This window comes from Abramis brama (genome assembly GCF_963993115.1).
Source record: "Abramis brama genome assembly, chromosome: 6".
NCBI classification, from domain to species: domain Eukaryota; kingdom Metazoa; phylum Chordata; class Actinopteri; order Cypriniformes; family Leuciscidae; genus Abramis; species Abramis brama.
The window spans coordinates 44,674,897-44,697,411 of NC_139968.1; the positions used below are offsets into that span (position 1 = coordinate 44,674,897).

Sequence of the window (22,515 nt, forward strand, 5' to 3'; positions counted from 1 at the left end):
TTACAGTGTTTTAGTCTGCAGACACAAATAGTGACGAACCCGATGAAAACCATCAGGAAATGTCGCCATAAAATGATATTTAAACTGTGTAAAGAGTATTTAGGATTACGTGAAATAGCGTGAACAGTTTACCTCAGAAGTCTCGACACTGACGGAGCGCGCGCGAGATGACGTCATCACCGCAAGGCGAAATCAACAGCAGCAGATATTATATTATTTCAAAGTTTGTATGTATATATATATATATATATATATATATATATATATATATATATATATATATATAGACAACGTTTAAACTCAAATGTAATTGATTATATAGTGAATTTTTGGATAAATTTGGGTTTCCAGTTACACCGAAAGAGTATTTGAATGTATTTTTTGTATTTGATGCCATACATTTTGTAAGAACTTATGGAAGGGATTTTTCTGAGGCAATATATGTTAAATACAGCATTGACAGACATTGATATTCTGAAATACAATTGTACTAATAAACATATTAGGATTATAAGATGGAATCATAAAAGCTAAACTGTGGTCCAGTGCATTTAGAAATATAAACTGTAATAAACTTGGTGTGTTTGCGAAGCATACTGTTTAAATAATAAAATAAAAGTGGTTACATTACATACAAATTGTACAAAGTATATATACAGCTAAAAGTGTGTTAGAGAGGTTTAATTTAGAAATTGATTATTCATGTAATTTTTGTTCAATAGAAAAATCGATCTATTATCTAAAAAAGATCTACTATCCATCTGTTTTGTAATTGTATAGGCCTATACGCAAAGATTTTGGGGTGGATGTGGAAAGGAAAACAAATGTTATGAATAAATTAAATAATTTTGATATGTATTATTCCAAAGAAAGTAATAATAATAATAATTTTACTTTCATTAACTTTTTATTATGTTGGGAAATTTTCATTTAGACAAGTAGAAATTATCAGGATCCAAGCCAAATTGTATTCATTTTCAGCGTGAATGCCACGAAAAAACATAAAACGCATCTAAAATGGGAAAGAGCTTTAAGATTGATTGTACAAAATAGATTTTAGAAGAAATCTGAGGTATATTTTAACAGACTGCTGTAAGCTACAGAACAGAGAAACAAATGAGTCGTTGCAATTCACAGAAACAACTGGATCCAGGCTGAGAAAGGTGGATTTGCAGTTATTATTTGGTGTCGCACATGCTGAACTATGTTACTGCGCCATTTTAGGGTTGTGTTTTTCCTTTTCTGTTTCAGTTATTCAAAAATATGTAAAATGATATACAAGAACAAAACATTTAGGCTGCTTTCAGACTGTCAGTCCAAATCCGATTTTTGTGCATTTCAGATCACATTAAGTGTGTAAAAAAACTTTTTTTTTTTTTTTTTTTAAAACACGCATGAAATTTGATTTTAACAAATCCATTTCAAGCTACTTTAAATGTGTGATTTGAAATCCTATTCAAATCGCATTTTGGGAAATCTGTCTCAGTCGGACTGCTTTGGTCACGTCAAGTGGCTTATGTGACTTTCTCACACTGTGTAAAATGTAAACGTCAGACGTTGTTATAGGAAACATCTCTGCAGGAACAAGGTTGTGTTGTTGCAAAGTGGAAAATGACAATATAACAGAGACATGTTTTGAAACCGGCGGAAACGACAGCAGGGAATAAAGCCGCTAGGACGAATTTGGTCAGTATCGGTCTGGATTAAACTGAATAAAGGTTTGGTTCATTTCTAGTGTGAATGCATTTTCTGTATGGCTCGGAGTTTCAGACCATTTACAGGAAGTTCCGGTGATTCCCGGAGGATTGCTTACAGTCTTCTCCGCCTTTCCTGTCGGCGACGATCAAATGTTCGCACAACGAGGACGTCCATTTGGCGAATTTGAACTAGCCTTGAGTATAGCTGGAGCTGCAGGGAGTCATGCCGTAATAATAACAGAATAGTGGCAACGATATGCGTCTGTTCATTCATTCCTGTAAAAGTTACCCGCCGAATTGACAACACGCTGACGTCAGACGCACGTCCGTTTACAAACCAATCAGTGTCAAGATGCAGCCCACATAAGCCCCTTTCACACAGCGCGATGATCCCGGCAAATTGCCGGGAAATTGCCAGAACGCCTTGTGTGTGAACGCAAACATTACCCGGGATTGATGCTGGGTTGTGGACCTAGTAACATTGGCGTGTTCAGTCCCGGAAAGTGCACTGTGTGAACAAAAGCCGTAATAATGCCGTGTCGTAGTGATGACGCTGAAGCCGGGATCATTCTCCAGCTGTGAAACGGTACGTAATGCGTTAGTTTATGATCGAATCAGAGAAAAAAAATCCACAAGCGTGGTTTCTCGAGAGAGATCGCAGCTCATAAGCAAACTTAAGAGATTACAACTTTACAAGTCACATCGATGTCACGTGTCTTTACGGGATTTTTACGGGTTGTGTGTGAACGCACTCTGATTCCGGAAAATCACTGGCAGTGTGAATGAACCAAAATCAAACGAACCCGGGTCAAATCCCGGGTCACTTTATCCGTGTATTTTCCGTAATCTCTGTGTGAAAGGGGCTATGGATGATGACGACAGGACGCAAGCATGTCATGTAAAGTTCTTTAGTGCGCTCACATAATTGCAATGTGAAACCATACCAGTGGCGTAACTTTGTTTTAAAAAGTGGGTGGGACAGGTGGGGGGGGGTAACACAATGCTTAATCATAAAACAGATGTACAATAACATTACAATGTCCAGCAATCGATTTAAATAGTACATTGATTGGGTTTAAGTGGTCGTTCAATGAGGCCTATTATATGTTGATCCGACTAATTTACGTGTATTTAAGTGGTCCGGGGGTAGAACTTTTGCCAAGCATGTCCGAGGTTCTGGGTTCTAAACCGCACTCTTATAGTTTTTTTTTTTTTTTTTTCTCATCAAAACCGATTATGTTTTTCAGTGGTTGTATATCAGGCAGGGACACTTTGTGTGCTTTTTGTTTTCTAATTTCATCGGAACGAACAGAGAGTCTCTCCACAACGGATTGAAGCACGCGTCCGAGTGAAGGCTGTGCGCGAGCCAGAAACAAACATAGTATCCGCGCCACTGATCGCAGCGGCAACGAGCACTTTGATCAGTTGATTTAAAAAACAACACATTTCAGCGCTAGATCGCCTCTTATTTAACAAACGAACAAAATGAATGTTCTGCTAGTTAACTGGAGATGTTTTGTTTATTTGTATTGGTACATTCGTGCCGCGAGATGTTTCAAAAGTGGTGGGGACAATATCGACTTTAGAATATAGTGGTGGGGACATGTCCCACCCGTCCCACCCGCAAATTACGCCTATGAACCAAACCAAAACGAACCGAATGTATACAATGTATCAAAACATCAACTTTGGTTCGGACCTTGTTGCGGACTCTCAGGTGTGAAAACGCCCATAGGGCGCTCTCACACTGGCAGTTTAGTTCGGAACGGGGTGCGGTTCACATGAAAAATCGCTAATGTGAACGCTGTCATGTGGGCCGTGGTGCGCACTGGGGTACCGAACCCGAGACTCCCTGGAGGAGGCGCTCTGAGTTCGGTTGCTCCTGAACCGTGCCGCGGTTCGCGTGAATGTGAAAGCAACAGTGACTCGGGTGCGCACGTGTTCAGGAAGTAAAGTATCCTTCGCATGCGTTTTAGCTGATCATGAAGTATTTAGTTAAATAAAACACATGTAAGGGATGATAGTGTTGATTAATGATAGTCCGTTTGCAAGCAGTTGAAAGCCACCTTATTCGAGACACACACACACACACACAGTACACCTGCGTTGTTTACTCAGCTGCGCATAATAGCACCGAATTAATAAAAAACACAATATGTTGACCCGCGTTGTTTTTTATAATGCGCCGTGCACATTTGTGATGACGTAAGATGCACGCAAACGCACCAGGGTTTGATAGAATCAAGTTGCGTGTGAAACCAGACCTACGCTGCGGGGGAATCGGGAACAAACGCGCCCGGGTTCGAACCGCAGCAAACGAGACCAGTGTGAAAGCAACCATGAAGATTATCTTTATTCACTGTGACAAAGTTAAATGATGTTTCTTTGTCCTGTCGATCGCTGAGGCTGGTTAGGACAGATTTAGGGGTCGTTACAGAGACGATACCGTTTCAACTAAGAACGGAAAGTATTTTTGTTGTTTTGGCCTGAAAGCGTCCATTTTTTAAACGGGTTTCAAAGTGCAAGTTTTTGAAAATAATACCGTTATTGTCACAGTGTAAACTACAAAAACGTAAATGTGTATTACCTGTTCAATCTATAGGTGCGTAGTGTTTCTTTACAAAGTGACATCGCCAACTACTGGCCTGGCAGCAGAATACAGCGTTTTTAGGCGCTTTCACAGAGTGAACTGGGATCATTTTGACAACATTGTCATCTCAATGAACAAAAGCTAAATTTGCACATTTCTTTATTTCTGATTTTAGTGCATTGTTGTCTTCTAAATGTACCCTCAATATTGAAAATATTTTATTGCTCTGCTGTGTCACGTTTGATGAGGATGCAGTTTCACACTTGAAAGTGCTGGATCTGAGGATGATCTATTTCCTGTGATTGTTTTTCGTATGCCTGCGTAGAGCAGATGAATGAGTGAAGCTCTTCCCACATGCAGTGCAGTGATACGGTTTCTCTCCAGTGTGGATCCTCTCGTGTGATTTCAAGGTTCCTGACCGACGGAATCTCTTGTCGCAGTGTGAACACTTGTAAGGTTTCTCTCCAGTGTGGATCCTCTGGTGCCGTTTCAAACATGCAGCTCTAATAAAATTCTTCCCACACTCAAAGCACACATGAACTTTTTCACCAGTGTGTATTTTCTGATGTACTTTTAAATTGTGCAGTTGTGAAAAACTCTTTCCACACAAAGAACATGAATGTGGTTTCTCCTGTGAATGAACTAACATGTGGCTCTTCAGGCCTGAAGCTCTAAAAAATGTTTTCCCACACTGATCACATGTGAATGGTTTCTCTCCAGTGTGGATCCTCATGTGAACCTTGAGATTCGGTTTGTGTGTGAAACGCTTTCCACACTGAGTGCAAGTGAAACATTTCTTGTCTCTTCTTTTCAGTAAAGAAATACTTTCAGTCTGTGAGTGAGGTTTTTCTTCAGTTTTGACATGATGTTTCTCTTCCTCTTCACTCTCCTCATTCTTCAGAATCAGGCCTGAAATGAAAAGTAAAAGAGTTGCATTTTAAATAAATCATAAATCAGAGAGAAATGTAAAATGAAAGTAGAGAACAGCTACACAAATCATTTTAACGACAGGATCGTTTTTTTAGAACATTGTCACCTGTACACACAAAGACACTTACATTTTAGTACATCATTGTCGTAAACGTACCCTTATGTTGAAGAGATTTTATTGCTCAACAGTACTATTGTATCAAGTTAAGTGAGGATGCAGTTTCACACTTGAAAGTGCTGGATCTGAAGATGGTCTACTTACAGTGATTGTTTTTTGTGTGACTGTGTAGAGTAGATGCTTGACTGAAGCTCTTCCCACATGCAGTGCAGTGATACGGTTTCTCTCCAGTGTGGATCCTCTCGTGTGTTTTCAGGGATCCTGAATCTTTGAATCTCTTGTCGCAGTGTGAACACTTGTAAGGTTTCTCTCCAGTGTGGATCCTCTGGTGCCGTTTCAAACATGCAGTTGTAATAAATCTCTTCCCACACTCAAAGCACACATGAACTTTTTCACCAGTGTGTATTTTCTGATGAACTTTTAAATTCTGCAGATGTGAAAAACTCTTTCCACACAAAGAACATGAATGTGGTTTCTCCTGTGAATGAACTGTGAGGTGTTTCTTCAGGCCTGAAGCCCTCAAAAACGTTTTACCACATTGATCACATTCGTGCAGTTTCTCTCCAGTGTGGATGATCATGTGAGACTTAAGGTTTCCATGTTGTGTGAAACTCTTCCCACACTGATCACATGTAAATGGTTTCTCTCCAGTGTGGATCCTCATGTGAACCTTGAGACTCTGTTTGTGTGTGAAACTCTTTCCACACTGAGTGCAAGTGAAACATTTCTTGTCTCTTCTTTTCAGTAAAGAAATACTTTCAATCTGTGAGTGAGTTTTTTCTCCAGTTTTGACAAGATGATATTTCTCCTCCTCTTCACTCTCCTCATTCTCCAGCATCACGTCTGAAATAAAAGTAATTTGTAGGGCTGTCGAGCAGTTAATTTTTTTAATATAATTCATTGAAAATCAAATTTGGCTGAGAAATTACGTCCAAAAGACAATTTAAAGTCATTATCAGAGGATTTGTCAGCATGCATAATTTAGCACTAAATAAAAACTCAGTTTTGAGCGGTGAGTGGTGTAACACTTCGCCTAGTATTCACACCCAGAGTAATTGCCACAAGTAAGTAAATACTCAGTAAGACAAGAAATAGATGCAAAAGTGCGTATAATTCACAAATGAGGAACATAATACCAGCTCACAGAGTCGAAGCATTTCAAAATAGAAGGAAAAAGTCACACATCAACAACAGAAGCAGTGCAAAAGTTCTTATCTGGATAGACTTATCTGTATAATAATAATAATCCATCATATAATCGTATAATCCATCATAAATCATGCGCGTAACTAGGGCTGGGCGATATGGAGCAAAAAATATATCTCGATATATTTTGCTATATCTCTATATACGATATATATCTCGATATCTTTACAGGAAAAATAACCCGCCAAAACTACTGCAAAAACAAATATGCCAAATACCACAAAGTCTTTTTTATTGAAGTGCAAAGTGGTAGGCAGTTCATGTAGGAACAAAGTGCTTCTGCAACATTTAAAAAAAATCCCTGTTAACAAAAATAATTATTTAACTGTAAAATAAAATAAATACTACATATTGCCTTTTCATTCAAAAATAAAGCAACTCAACTCAAGCTCATCTTTGCATTAACTCTGTTGTAGCCATCAACAAATAGCCAAAAAAACAAGTTTGTGTAACTCTTTTGCTAGCAGCTTTGGTTGGCACCAACTTTCGGCATTCACGGCAGTAGACATCTGTCTGCTGTTCGTCCGATGCCTTAAAACCGAAGTATCTCCATTAGGGGTGTAACGGTTCACAAAATTCAGGGTTCGGTTCGATACGATACACTTGTGTCACGGTTCGGTTCGGTACGGTTTCGATACAGCAAAAAGAAAGAAATGCCAGAGAAATTTCCTTGATTTAATTTTTTTTTCTTCTTTTTTTATAATTAAAACTAACATCATAAAGTATGATTTTTTTTTTTTTTACTTTGAGCAATTCTGGCGCTATAACTGACTCTTCTTAGGAGCATGTAAAACAAAACAGCTCCTTGGAAAAAATTAAATGTAATATTGTAGTAGTTATAAACAAAGGTTTATTTTAGTTCAGATTAACATTTGAGGGCAGCAATTGTATTCATAATGTCAAAATAAAACCAACGTAACGTTACTTGAAGGCATTATAGCCTACTATTCCTGCCAAACTTCCATGGCTGCAGTTAGTGTTACTACAGTAAATCCATGGTGAATGTTGCAGATCTGTGGACACTGGATAGTTCATTCATGGCACAATGTTTCTTCCTGGTTTCCACGTCAGCGCTGTTTGATCCGTTAATATAGGAGAAATGTGAATGTTTCTCACTAGATCTCGCAGCGATGTTATTACTTCTGTGGCGAATTCAAATGCTTTCTTTACTGGATCTCTTATTAGCGCTGTGTAGTAACAGTGTCACTTGATCAAGATCGGCTCGCGCTGCACTGGTCCAAACTGATAAACGGTCCATCAACCACACAATAACGAGCAGTTTCGTTCCGCTTGCATTACGTTTGCCATTTGATGCTGGGCAATGTTGTGGTCGCGCCGGCGTATCTTACATTATGAGCGCGCTTGCCACACGTGACCTGCCTACATTTGAAATAACGAAATTTTAGTTGGCAGGAAAAATGCGTACCGAAAACCGAACCGAAAGCCTCGTACCGAACGGTTCAATATGAATACATGTATCGTTACACCCCTTATCTCCATATAATGGAGCCAGTTGTCCTTTTTTTTGAGACGAGTTCTAGCCTCCGGCTTGGTTGCGGGTGCCGCCATGTTGAATGAGACAACACGCGAGGGGAAGGGGAACAAAAGCAAGGAGGCGGGGGCACACACAGCAATTACGAAGGCAAACAAGCAAAGTGGCGAAATCAGAATTAAATATAAACAATATATCGATATATACGATATGTCAAAATCCATATCGTGCTTAAAAATTTATCTCGATATATTTTAAATATCGAGATATCGCCCACCCCTACGCGTAACCAGACTTTTCTCCTAGTACATCGACCCAGAGGGTAACAAGGAGGGTAGAAGTAAGGTGTCCTTGGGTTTAACAGTCTTTTTGATGAATAATCCTCCTGGATATTTTCAGGAAGGATTAAAGAGTTATCGACTGAGCAGAAAACCCCATAGATTTCCAGTCTGGACTCTAATACTGCGTTCACACCGAACATGAATTGAGCGTCTCCAGGGCCGGAGTGGGGCCACTTTTCAGCCCGAGAGTTTCAGGCCCAAAACCGGCCCACTTTTTCCATGGTGGAATTCCAAATTAGCACTTTTTCCAAATTGGATAAATGAAGCAACTGTTCAGCTCTTACTATTGTGTAGCCTAGTTTTTATTAATACCATGGTTCAACAAATAACGTTAAGGTTAAATAATAATTCACATAAGATGAGAAATTAACAAAAAATATTCCACTATTCCAAAATGTATTTATTAATTTTTGACCGGGATTAAACAAAAGGTGACGGTGTTATTTTGTTATCAATATTAAATAGCATAATATTTGCAAAGTCTATGAATCGCCATGTATTGGGTGATACAAAAAGGCTAATATTTTAATTAAATTTTATATTTTGCTTGTGAGTAGGTTGACAACGCTACAACGGTATTAGCCGAATAATTACGTTGCAGCGTTGCTAATGCTAATCATTACTAGGCCTATCTCTCTTTACCTGTTGCCATTTGTGTTTGTCCTCTTGAAAATAAATCTGTAAGCTTGGCACATTTGGCAGCATCCTCCTCCAGTGCCTTTCTTTTTTTCAACCTGGCTTTTTCAGCCCCTCCTGGCCTCTTCCTCCCATCCATCCTCCCTGACGCGTGAGGCTTGAGGCCTGAGGCCCAGCTATCGGTAGGCGCCGGCGGTGCCGCGGTAGCCTACCTGAGAAAACGTTTTGGAAATGATGGGCTATGGACCCAACCAACTTTATGGGAGGGGAGGGGAGAACTCCCTTACATGGTACAACCCATGCAGAGGCTGCGTGCTGCGGTGTCAGAATGCGGAACGAGTGTAGCCTAATGTAACTAACGTGACAAATGTGAAAAAAAAAGAAGAAAAAAAAATCCTCGACCGGCCCAAAAGTGAAGCGGCCCACCGGGAATTCTCCCGATTACCCACCCCGGGCCTGAGCGTCTGGGGCGAGTGATTTCCATGTTAAGTCAATGTAAAGACACATTGACGTGTCTGGAGGTCCTGCGGCGCGATAGACGCGTTTAGCGGGGCACGATTGACTGATTTTGTCTCAATCAAGCGTCCAGTTCATAGAATTGAGCATCACGTGAACTAACCCCTTAAGAGCGAACGATAGGAAGAAACATTTATGGCGAAAATGGGTGAGACGTGAGTGAAGATTTGGGAAAATAAATCCAGTGGAATAACTAATGGAGTATTGTTAAATTCTTAGAAAATTGGGTGACCAGATTGCAAAGCAGAATACAAAGCTTAAATGTATGGGCTCACGTACCTCTCTCATTCAACAGAAATCCAAATGTTTCCATGACTGCGATTTTCAAATTTGCGATTTTCCATGCAACATTTTATTAAGCTTCACTGAAGGAGGAGGAGCTTCACTGCAGGAGGAGGAGCTTTGATGAAGGAGGAGGAGCAGATCTGACAAAATCAAGAAAAAATCACTTACTGAGTTTGTTTTTATTCTAATTCACACATTTTAAGTATTAAATGTAAATTTATCTAAAATAAAATAACTTTACGTAAATTAATTGCAAAGTGTTTTATACTTATTCATAGTTTTACTTCTAAGAATTTCATCCACATACTTTATTCCTACATTTATTTACATATAAATAAATATATGTAAATATATGCCTATATGTTAATAAATACTCATTAACATATAGGCAAATATATAGAAAAAAACTGAGAGTACAACAATTAACAGATATTGTAAAAATAAAAAAAGACAAGATAAACATAGAACATTAAATATACAAATTTGCAAGAAACAAATAACCCACCAGTTGATTTTGACTAAACTACTTGTTTTTATATGGAAAATGTTTTTTCACAGATTCATTAAATGCTGTTATGAAACTTACCTATATCTTGTAGATGTCACAATAGCTGATCGTGTCGTTTGCTCAAATCTGTTGACAATAAAATGAGCTTAATGTGGAAATTTACAGATCTGAAGACATCAGCATAATGAATGAGGAGAAAACAGGATCTATTGACATGAAATAAAGAGGCTTTTCAGCTGCTCTGATAATAGTGATGAGCCATAGACTATCAATACTCATTCATCAAGCCATTCAGGATCAGCAGATCATCTCACTTTATTATAAGTATTTGCTGCTAGAAACAGATTGTTTGAGTCAGAATATCTGCTGAAAGCCTATAAAAGTGTTCTAATATTACTATTATTTCTTAAACGATGGTTCGATTTCCTAATAACTGCATTCATAACAAAAAAAGTATAGTTCAGTATCAGTAACGTTAACATCTTACCGATGTATGTGATGAGAAAATAGGCAAATCATAAAATCTTCTTTAAAAAAAAAATCGTTTTAGTTAGCAGACAAACAAAAAGCGCCGAACCCAAAGAAAACATTTTATAAATGACCATTTAAATGTTGCTTTAACTGTCTTACTATGACATATCGTGATTTGTTTACCTCACAAGACTCCAGTCCACACTGACTGAACGAGGAGCGCGCGGTCGTCATGACATCATCACCACGAGACGAGATAAATTTAATTTTTTTTGTTTCCACAACACAAAGTACATAATCAAATCTCTGAATATAACAGCAATTGTACAGCCTTAGGTTGAGCATATTTACTTAAAAAAAAAAAACAGAAAAAAAAAAAAAAATCACAATAAAACAAACACAAATTAAAAAAACTACAAAATAAAATTAATAATATATGTATATATTTATATGTATCCAAAAGAGAAATCAATTTAAGGCCTTTCTGGTTTTTAACCAATTGTAAAGATTTGCACAAGAGTTTAACCTCATTCATCTACTGATTAAAATTGGGTTTAGTTTTACATTTATGAATAAAAAACTTTCCAAGACATAACAAAATCTAACTTTTTGTTTTCCAGACAAATACCAAACCTAATGAACTTCACAGTGAGGGGTGTGAGTTAAACCTCCATAGACCTTTACCAGTTCTGGACATCTCTCCAAAAGGGTTGCACCACATCACAACAAAAGAAAACAAGCTCTAAAATTTCAACATTTGTTTAATAAAACGCAATTATTCACAATTGACTTATTCACAATAAAACGCACGTTTTTCAATCTTAAAAACTTCATTGGTAAGATAAATGTTATTAAAAATTTTAAGTTCACCTCCTAAGCTTCAGAATTATTATTATTTTTTAACCATATTCAAATCTTTAAGCACATATTCCCATCTAATAGGGTTGGGGTAATAAGCCTGTAAAATAAAATTTCGAATGACATTATTTGTAAAATACAATCTAATTTTTTTAATCTAATCTTTATTAATCTAAAAAGGCTAAAATTAGCCCACATCCCTTTAGATTTCCATTCCTTGAAATATAAAGACTCTGCCTATCTATTATGTATTAACCCAAACTGGAGTGTTGTGAGGCGCGAGTTATGTTTGAACACTAGTTTCCAATAGAGCAGCACTTGCTGATGGAACTTTAACTGGTAACAAGATACACTCAAAATCACATCGCAAAAAGTTTATTCCCCCCCAGTTTGTTAAAAATTGCACTGGGGACAATAAACCGAAAAGAGTGGCACTTTTGAATGAAGGATTTTACAAGACCAATGATAGATTATCAAAAACGAGCCAATTATGGTTTAAAACAGCAAAACAACTATAAAACAACCTGTCAGAAATAAGGGTAAAACAGTTACTGATGAAGACACAGTCGTCTCATTCCCTCTGTCATGTGTGAGGTGAAATATGTTAGGCATTTATAGAGAAATATAAACCATGAAAATCCCCAAACACAATATTTCATACGGAAGCCCTGAACCGCAACATTAAAAATAAAAAATCTGTGAAAAAAAGAAGCTATGAGTAAATTCGAAATATTTCGAGAATAAAGTCGAAATATTTCAAAATTAAAGTCGAAATGTTTAGAGAATAAAGTTGAAATATTTCAAGATTAAAGTCGAAACTTTTCGAGATTAAAGTCGTATTTTTTTTTTTAGTAAAGACCTGCGCTCGTGAAGTCGAACTGCTTCTGACATGGATCTAAACATAATAGTAGCTTTTTACTTTTATCTGGGCTTTCAACAATAGGAAATTCTACAGGTGCTAATCTACCAACATGGCATTACCATTTGTCTTAGGACGTTGCAAAATATACTGCGCCGGAATAGACTTTACAGGGAAAACACTTTTCAGACTGGATAGAGGTAGCCATCTTTATATCTGAGGAAATAACGGGATCCGGCCAAATGATTGGATACAGAATGATGCACTTAAAATGTATCCAGAAAGGATTTACAGGGAAGAGGGAAACAGTGCGGTTACTGTTGAGTGTTCTTGACCCAGAGGGCTGTAGTGTGTTTCACGTTACGTCAATGAGGCTGCGTTTGTAATTTTGACTTTAATCTCGCTATGTTTCGACATTACAATCTCGCAATGTTTCGACTTTATTCTTGAGAATAAAGTCGAAATATTTAGAGAATAAAGTCGAAATGTTTTGACATTACAATCTCGAAATATTTGGACTTTATTCTCGAAATAATTTTTGGACTTTATTCTCGAAATAATATTTCGACTTTAATGCCGAAATATTTCGACTTTAATGCCAAAATATTTCGACTTTAATGCCAAAATATTTCGACTTTAATGCCAAAATATTTCGACTTTAATGCCAAAATATTTCGACTTTAATGCCAAAATGCTAGAATGTTTTTTTTTACGTTGTCGGCTTCTGTAATTTCATGGGTTTAAGATATGACGAAAATTATTAAATGATTTATTCTCGATGCAAGAAGAATCAGCACACAATAAAACGGGACAATGAATGTTTGTTTTTTTTTTGATAAAATTATTAATACTTGAAGCAAATAAAAAAATAAATTAAAAAAAATTAGACACGTTTCTCTCTTTATAGAGGTTATGCATTGATGTCACTTTCCCGCGGGAACACAATCTCCTCAGCCGGACTGAGAGTCGAAGAGCTTCTGCGGGACTGGATTTAATAGAGGAAACTGTGAAAACAAGAGTGAAACAAACGATTATCAGTTTGAACAAAAGGGAATAAAAGTGAAGAAGGCCAGTTGCAAAGCTACATTATATCTTACACACAATAGACAATATGAGACAGTATTTCTTACATCTGCGTTTTCTAACTACACTGTAAGAATAACTAGTTGTTTTAAAAACAACAAAGAACAAGTTAAAAATAATCATAAATGTAACTTCATAAAAGTGTGAACAAACAACAAGTAGTACATATGCAGTTTAAGAAAACTGAACATAAAATGAAACTCATAATAAAGCATAATGATATAATTTATATCAAGAATAAAACGTTTAGATATTGTCCATCTTTGAGTTGATGTGAATCTCACCGTTGAAACTGCTGGTCTTGAAGATGAACTTTATTCACCGTGACAAACTTAGATGATGTTTCTTCGTCCTGTCGCTCGCTGTGGCTGCCCAGCTGATAAAAATAAACCATCACAGAAGTTCTAATTGGTTTCCACCAAAAATTAGAGAATGTAGACCTGTATGATGCTTCTGAAATAAGTCATTCGTAAATTTGTTAGTATGACTTTTCTTATACATCACGTAGCCTACAGTCTGTATAAGTGTATGATTTAAAGTCCCTGTAAAGTCAAAATGAAGTATGTCTTCTGAGTTTGTAAACACCACAGAAAAATGTGTTATTAGCCACCCAGCCAAATTTGAATGATAAAAAAGCTGGCAAGTACATAAAATAAGCTATCAAAATCTTGAAAAAATGAGCATTAGTCTCTGCTCTCAAACGCTGGGGGCGTGTCCTGCGCTGAAACCACACCCAGTCACTGCTAAAGCTGTAATGGATGCTCCTAGCAGCTTAATTGGTTTTACAAAGCCATACATGTTCGAGTCTGGACTACCTACTATAATTAATTTATAACATAAGCACAAAAGGCAACTTACACTCATTGGTGGGCACGCACTGCCAATGATGGCACTAGTTGTCGGCCCCATTCACCAGTAACAGCGGATTATCAGCGGATACCCAGTTGTCTCCGACGAAAGTTTATAAAACTATATCCCGTGTAAAATGATCACTACAGAGGCGGGTTTTGGCAGTGGTCCTCAGCTCTCCATCAAGGTGGCTCTTCACAAAATTAATCCACCTCTTCTTGATGTGATCGTTGTTCGGAAATTTAAATAAGGACACCGAATTGTTTTGTACATGATCGCATCCAGGTAGTACGCATTTCCGTGACAAAGGCATAGCTAGCTAGCAAGCTGAACTAACTAACAGTAACTTGCGATTGAGCGGCGAACTGATGTGAATGTGTTTTATTTATATTGTTAGAGGAGGGGCCAGCGTCAGGGGCTCCAGTGCGTCATCGATCCCCCGTTTTAGCCCCGCCCAAAAAATCCGGAACACTGCAACGGTGAAAAACTGTTTAACGGTCTAACTCCACAGTTCAGCACTTCACAGTTCACAGTCTTTGTAATATGTTTTAGAATTGCCTTTACAGGGACTACTTTTTCCAATGGTCTAGTGTAATTATTATTTTTTTTTAATTAAAAACAAAAAATATCGCAATATGGATTCGCAATACTTGTAGAATCGCGATCCTAAAAAAATTAAAATAAAAATAAAAATCGCAATACATATTGTATCGGCACCCAAGTATCGTGATAATATCAAATCGGGAGATAGGTGTATCGTCCAAGCCATACTGTTTATGATTCCTACTAGTCGTGCAGTTTCTCTCCAGTGTGGATCTTCATGTGATTCTTAAGGTTTCCTTGTTGTGCAAAACACTTCCCGCACTGATCACATGTGAAGGGTCTCTCTCCAGTGTGGATCCTCATGTGAACCTTGAAATGATGTTTGTGTGCGAAACTCTTCCCGCACTGATCACATGTGAACGGTTTCTCTCCAGTGTGGATCCTCATGTGAACCGTGAAATTATGTTTGCGTGTGAAACACTTTCCACACTGAACACATGTGAACAGATCCTTTCTAGTGTGGATCCTCATGTGAACAGTGAAATGATGTTTGCGTGTGAAACTCTTCTCACACTGATCACATGTGAACGGTCTCTCTCCAGTGTGGATCCTCATGTGAACCTTGAGACTCTGTTTGTGTGTGTAACTCTTTCCGCACTGACGGCAAGTGAAACATTTCTTGTCTCTTCTTTTCAGTGAAGGAATACTCTCAGTCTGTGGGCAAGTTTTTTCTTCTGTTTTGACATGATATTTCTCCTCCTCTTCACTCTCCTCATTTTTCAGTATCACATCTGAAACGAAAGTTAAAAAAATTACACTTTAATTAAACAAACCATAAACAGCTACACAAAATTATGATCATTTGATGCATTTTTTATAAATCTGTTTCCAGGAACAAGGTATACTGATCTTCTATTTATATTACTTTTAAAACACAAATCCCATGTCTCTGTAGTGAGAACCATTAAATATTTGATCAACTCCACAATTATCTAACATAATATTACCATTAAAAAGCTATACAATAATGCTACAGCTCTGACAGTCTATCAGATGGATATTACATTTATTTTACTAAACTTAAATGTAGAAGTTAGCTAGGAAAGATGGTGCAGGTGTGCTTAGCTGGTCATCTGCTCCTTGACCTGTTTATTTGTTTTTTATTCCCTTTTTTCTCTCAGAATGTTTTTTTCTTTGATTGTTTATGACCGTCAAATGCTTTTGAATATAAGGGTCTGATGATAAGGGTCTGAATCTGTTGATGTTTCAAACATTCATGCACAAAAGGGGGATATAAAGGGAAAATAAAATTGGTCCAAAGATAGAACCCTGAGGAACCCCATAAGCGGCTAAGTGCTAATGTTTGGCAGAATCGTTCAGTTTATGATACAAGCGTGAAAATTGGCATGAGCAGTCTCCATGGGTCACTTGACAAGAAAAATGTCCGAGCCACTTGAAATTTCAAGATGGCGGCCATTTTTCAAGATGGCCGACACCTTAGTGGAGCAGTTAAGTGATATAGTGGTTTATTTGGTGATACAAGCATGGAAATCGGCATGAGCAGTCTCTGTGGGTCACTTGACAATAAGCCACCTACAGCTACTTGAAATTTCAAGATGGCGGCCATTTTACAAGATGGCCACCACCTTAGTGGAGCAATTAGGCTTAAGAAATCATTTAGTTGGTGATACAAGCATGAAAATTGCCATGAGCCTAATTGCTCCACTAAGGTGGTGGACATCTTGAAAAATGGCCGCCATCTTGAAATTTCTAGTAGCTGTGGGTGGCTTATTGTTTAGTGACCATCAGAGACTGCTCATGCCAATTTTCATGCTTGTATCACCAAATAAACCACTATATCACTTAACTTCTCCACTAAGGTGTCGGCCATCTTGAAAAATTAAAAATCTTGAAATTTCAAGTGGCTCGGACAATTTTCTTGTCAAGTGACCCATGGAGACTGCTCATGCCAATTTTTTTCCTGTTTTTAGATATTTATCCTGTTGTACAGTATAATGGCCAACTACTGTTGCTTTTATTGTGCTATATGAATAATAAAAAAAAAAAGTTATTGATTAGCTGCCCATTTTTCACTCATAAAAATATATATTTTTAAATAATTTTACAACAATTTCCTTTCATTCCATTTCCTCATTTTTAAAAACAGTGTTTTTTAAAATTGTGACATCCAGGAAGTGACATAATTTAAACTCTTTCTAGATTATGATGGGAAAATATAAAGGGAAAATAAAATTGGTCCCAAGATAGAACCCTGAGGAACCCCCCACACACAAGAAGGGCAACAGTAGAAGAACAATCCCCTAAACTTGACTGAAAAAGTCCTATCTTTCAAATAGAAATAGAACCATTTCAGGGCTAATTTATCATTTAGACTCTAGAATACTTTGGTTCATGGTCGACTCACTCTGGTCTAGTCTGTCCAAAGGACATTGTTCCAGGAGTCTTGTGGTTTGTTCAGATGCAACTTTGCAAACCAAAGCTGTGCATCTTTTTAGAGACAAGAGGCTTTCTCCTGGCAGCAACCCTTCCAAAGATATTTAAGCCAAGTCTTTTTCTTATTATACTGTTATGAACTTTAACCTGCTAACGATGGACTTTAAATTGTTTAGAAATGGTATTGTAACCCTTCCTAGATTGATGGGCACACACAATTGCTTCTCTAAGGTCATTGACTAATTGCTGATGTCTTTAGTCTTTAGCATTGTTTTAACACAAACCTCCCGACAAGCAGACTACCAAAAAATTCAGTTTTTATAGAGTTGGTCACGCTGGCTGATGATTAATTAATCAAAAGCATTTGATTAGCAGGGCCTAACTGCTTTTTACCCTCTTATTTCCAATGGAAACAGTAGGGCTGGGAGAGAAAAAAATCGACTCACCTAGCTACCGTTATTAATTCAAATTCAATTGCTTTATTTTTGTCCTTGCTTGTAGATGAGGTTGACAGAACTTAGCCACTTTCATTCCAACAGAGGATGAAATGTGTCATTATCTTTGAGTGTTGAGTGACATAATATAAGTGGATGCGTGGAAGAGACGTGAGACTGAACGCACTGAAAAGCCCTCGTGCTGCTCATATACTGAGAGAGAGATAAGACAATAGAGCTGCACAATTAATCTTTAAAAGACTGTGATCTCCATTCAAACACCCACACGATCGTTCATTTCGTCTGTCTATTAATCTTTGACAAAATCATATCGCAACATTCAAAGCCGTGTTGGCGCTGCCGCTGACCCGGAGAGAGTTGTTATGAAACCATTTCACAAACAGTCTTGATAGTGATAGCTCAAATTATCATAGAAGTACTTGGATAAAAGTTTAAAGGTCAAATATGAACACTGATGTCTACGATAGCGATCAAAATAGAGTAAATCAGCTTAAAATTAGGGTTGTTCCGATTCTGATACTAGTACCTGAAATGCCGCCGATACCAATAAAAATTCTGGCATCGGTATCTGCGAGTACATCTACCCATGTACCGATCCGATACCATTTTATTAAACAATACCTAGTTATGCATGCTAGCTTTGCTTAAAGGCCTCATTATACTTCTGCAACAAAACTGCGCTACTTGTTATTTTGTGCTTCACGGACCACTAAACAGTTTGGAACAATGCAGCGCGAGCCGATCTTGATCAAGCTACACTGTTACTACACAGCGCTAAGAGATCCAGTAAAGCATTTGAATTCGCCACTGAAGTAACTTAATAACATCGCTGCGAAATCTAGTGAGAAGCATTCACAGTTCTCCGTTATTAACGGATCAAACAGCGCTGACGTGGAAACCAGAAACATTGTGCTTTCAAGTAACGTTATGTCGGTTTTATTTTGACATTATGAATAAAATTGCTGCCCTCAAATGTTAATCTGAAATAAAATAAACCTTTGTTTATAACTACTACAATATTACATTTCATTTTTTTATAAGGAGCTGTTTTTGTTTTATATGTCAAGTATAGCTCCATCATTGCTCAAAGTAAAAAATTATCATACTTTATGATGTTAGTTTTAATTTTTTTAAAAAGTAAATCAAGGAAATTTCTCTGGCATTTCTTTCTTTCTGCTGTATTGAAAACGTACCGAACCGTGACACCAGTGTATCTTATCGAACCAAACCGTGAATTTTGTGGACCGTTACACCCCTATTATTCATACAGTATCATCATCTAGATTTATTTGTTGCACAATTTTATACAGTTTTATTGTAAAACTAAAATACCTTTTATAAAATAATTCTATCAATTCATACAGGGCTAGTATGAATTGCAGCTGTATAGATACACACCCAGGTATCGGATTAGTACTCGGTATCGGAATTGGTATCAGGAAGGGAAAAAGGGTATCGGAACATCTCTACTTAAAATAACGCATTTATCGATTAAATTGTTTCGCCACTCTGATAATTTTTTTTATTTGTTATTGAATCATTTATTTAAGAGAATGTAGTACTGTATGATGCTTCTAAAATAAGTCAAAAAGATGTGATGAATTGTTTTTGAAAATATGACTCATCTTACAACATCATATACAGTCTGTATAAGTGTATGATTTAAATTTTTTGTCTAGTGTTAAAAAATTGCACTATATTGCAATACCGAATTGCAATTCTTAAATAAATAAATAAATAATAATAATAATAATAATAATAAACGCAATACATATTGTATCGGCACCAACGTATCGTGATAGTATCGAATTGGGAGATAGGTGTATCGTCCCAGCCCTGGGAAGCAGTAAGGGTGTACTAATGGCGCTTTTCCACTACACAGTACCAGCTCGACTCGGCTCGGCTCTGTTTGGTTTTCCACTGTGTAAAAGTTGTACCATACCTGCTTCCAGGTACTTTTTTTCATATCACCTCCGGCGAGGTTCTAAGCGGGCTGAGGCGATACTAAAATGTGACGTGAAAACACGGCAGACTGCTGATTGGTCAGAGAGAATCGTCACTATTCATTGCGTCATCATTGTACGCGCCAGACGGAGTATCCTGAATAAAAAAACAGCAAAAACAAAAACAAAAACATCCAAAAACAGCATACACTCGATTTCCTCCATTGTCCTGTGTGTGTGGGTAGCGGGTGTGTCTCGCGTAAAAGATTAAGTCACGGCAGTTTCCTGCGGCGTCGCTATGACGACCAGGTACTATTGTGGAGGTACTATCTGCAATGGAAAACGGAGTGAAAAGCGAGACGAGCCAAGGCGAGTCGAGTCGAGTCGAGCTGAGCTGGTACTGGTAATGGAAAAGCGCCATAAGTTTTTCACTCATGGCTTCTCCATGTTGGCCTAGTTTTTGTTAAATAATGACCTACCTAATTTTTTTTATATACCGATATGTAAAACCATAGATTTCAAAAGGTGTAACTTCTTTTTCACATGACTGTAGAAAATGTTTTGTCCTTCTACTACAAACACTAAATCTGATGAACTGCTTTATAACCTTAATGTTCTTCAGCCTCACTAATGAAGAATCAGGAATAAACACCAACCTCTTTGTTCTTCAGTGTGTTTCATTCTGCAGTGTTCTGGATCTCTCATGTTCTCACTGTCCTTCAATAAACTCTGTCTTTGCAGATTTCAGCTCTTCCTGATGGTTTGATGCTCGTCTTCACTGGTAGCTGATGGGAATATTATTGGTGAATTGCAGTGCAGTTTAGCTTCACTGAAGGAGGAGGAGGAGATCTGTCAAAATCAAGAATAAATCAGAGTTTTGTTTTTATACTATAGTATTAAAAATATTTAAGTATTTATGTTCATCTATCCATCTAGTAAAGTAACTTTTAAGTAAATAAAAGGTTTTATACTTTTTTATTTCTAGGAATATAATCCACATACTTTATTCCTACATTTATCTTACCTCTCATTAACAAATGTTATAGACAGAAAAGAGGGTACAACAATTAACAGATGTCAAATATAAATGTATGAATAAATAAATAAAAATGAGAGAACAAACTTAGAAAAATAAATGTGTAAATTTAAATGAAAAAATAATGCACAGACTGAATTTAACTTAACTTGTTTTGGTTTTATTTGACACATGGTTTATCACAGATTAATTAAATAAATGCTGTTATGAAACGTATTTATTTCGCCAAAAGTGTAAGCGCGAAAAAATGGAAGTCAGAAGAATCCAAATCCTATTTATTTTGCGTTAGTGAAGCTGCAGTTTCACAATACATGAATTACACTTACGAATAACAGTAAAATGCTGCAAATATTTTTTTCCTACACTTGAAAGGCGATTTACACCTTTACAAATCTTCTCTTGCGCATGCAAATTTAATTTACGCCTGCAATCTTATGTATACTTTCACAAATCTTGCCCTGCGCATGCAGTTTTTTATGACATCATTTTACCTTCATAGTTTGTGGGCTGTATGAGAGCTAGATCAACATTAGAATAACATACTGATCATATTCTAACATTTCATCATGTTGCACTATATATATCATTGATTTGTTTTATCTACATTTGCTCACCTATCTAAAAGTGCATGCAAGAGTGGCGTCTCAAGCAGTGGGCTTGTTTTAGTTCTCATTTCATCCCAAAGTCTGCTTGCCATGGTTCATATGTTTGAACGAAACAACAACAGTGTAATGAGACCCATTAACCAGTAACTTGTCCATATGAATCTAAATATAGTTCCTAAAACCGCATTCATAACAAAGTAGATTGCTAATTTCTTACCTTTTTTGTATATGAAGAGAAACGGGCAAATAAGCAAACTAGAAGCACTCACTTCCTGATGGCTGAGCGCACTGCGCAGACTCAAACTGAGCTTGACGACGTGAATGTGACGTGAGCAACCCGTCTGTCTTCTAGTAGCTGTGCCAAGAGAAATCTGAATCATTCCCTTCCGAATCTTGCAGAGACGGAGAGTGTGAGTAGGAGCTGTCCATGAGCTAGGAGTAGGAGCAGCTTTATGACTGTCTATGGGCTTCTCCCTTGATTTTATGCCTCCACGTCCCCCCGATTGACTGCGAGCTTCTCCTCCTGTCCATTCGGTCATTTCCAGAGAGTCGCGTGGTTATGACGCAATCGTTAGCCTACTTTTACAAAAACTGCTTCTACGGGGCCATAACGTACGATACAAGGTAATGGAGCCTTTTATACATTGTCGTGTTTCTTTAGAAATAAACAATGGACTAATGGAGTCTTTAAACGTCTCATGTGTAAAGTTATTCGCTGTCAAAGTGACGCCAAAATGAATGGAAGTCAATGGAATGCTAACAGCAGGTGATGGCTTAGCCAATGGCGGTCCCCGGGGGTGGTACGCTATTCGAGAGTTCGATTACCCCCCCTGGGTGAAAACCAGTCGTAAATGTTGCATTAACAAACGGTCTTATCAACGAACTATCGAGAACTGCTCACCTCTGAAGACTCGCTCCACACTGACTGAACTGAAGGAGGAGCGCGCGCTGGTGATGTCGTCATCAGCGCGAGACGATAGCAATGGTAGATTTACCAAAAACGCGCGAAATACTGTTTAAAACGGCAGAACATCTGTAGA

At 37.5% G+C, this 22,515-nt stretch overlaps 1 protein-coding gene across 4 annotated transcripts; it reads right to left on the bottom strand.

The window, feature by feature from the left end:
• Window positions 1–233: 233 nt before the first annotated feature.
• LOC311085295 (uncharacterized protein) lies at window positions 234–22,434 on the bottom strand. 4 transcript variants are annotated; one of them, XM_084117732.1, is made up of 9 exons: window positions 21,693–22,434; window positions 20,491–20,683; window positions 14,449–15,773; window positions 13,875–13,966; window positions 10,974–13,511; window positions 10,398–10,445; window positions 9,806–9,951; window positions 5,480–6,178; window positions 234–5,196 (listed from the first exon to the last, which is right to left on the bottom strand). In XM_084117732.1, the coding sequence occupies exons 7-9, from the start codon at window positions 9,837–9,839 to the stop codon at window positions 4,577–4,579; spliced, it is 1,353 nt and encodes a 450-aa protein (XP_083973858.1). In that variant the 5' UTR covers window positions 9,840–9,951; window positions 10,398–10,445; window positions 10,974–13,511; window positions 13,875–13,966; window positions 14,449–15,773; window positions 20,491–20,683; window positions 21,693–22,434; the 3' UTR covers window positions 234–4,576. The 4 variants fall into 4 exon arrangements, with proteins under 4 accessions (XP_083973858.1, XP_083973859.1, XP_083973860.1 ...); XM_084117733.1 differs by having other exon boundaries at window positions 10,807–13,511; XM_084117734.1 differs by having other exon boundaries at window positions 21,745–22,385.
• Between the last annotated feature and the right edge of the window lie 81 nt (window positions 22,435–22,515).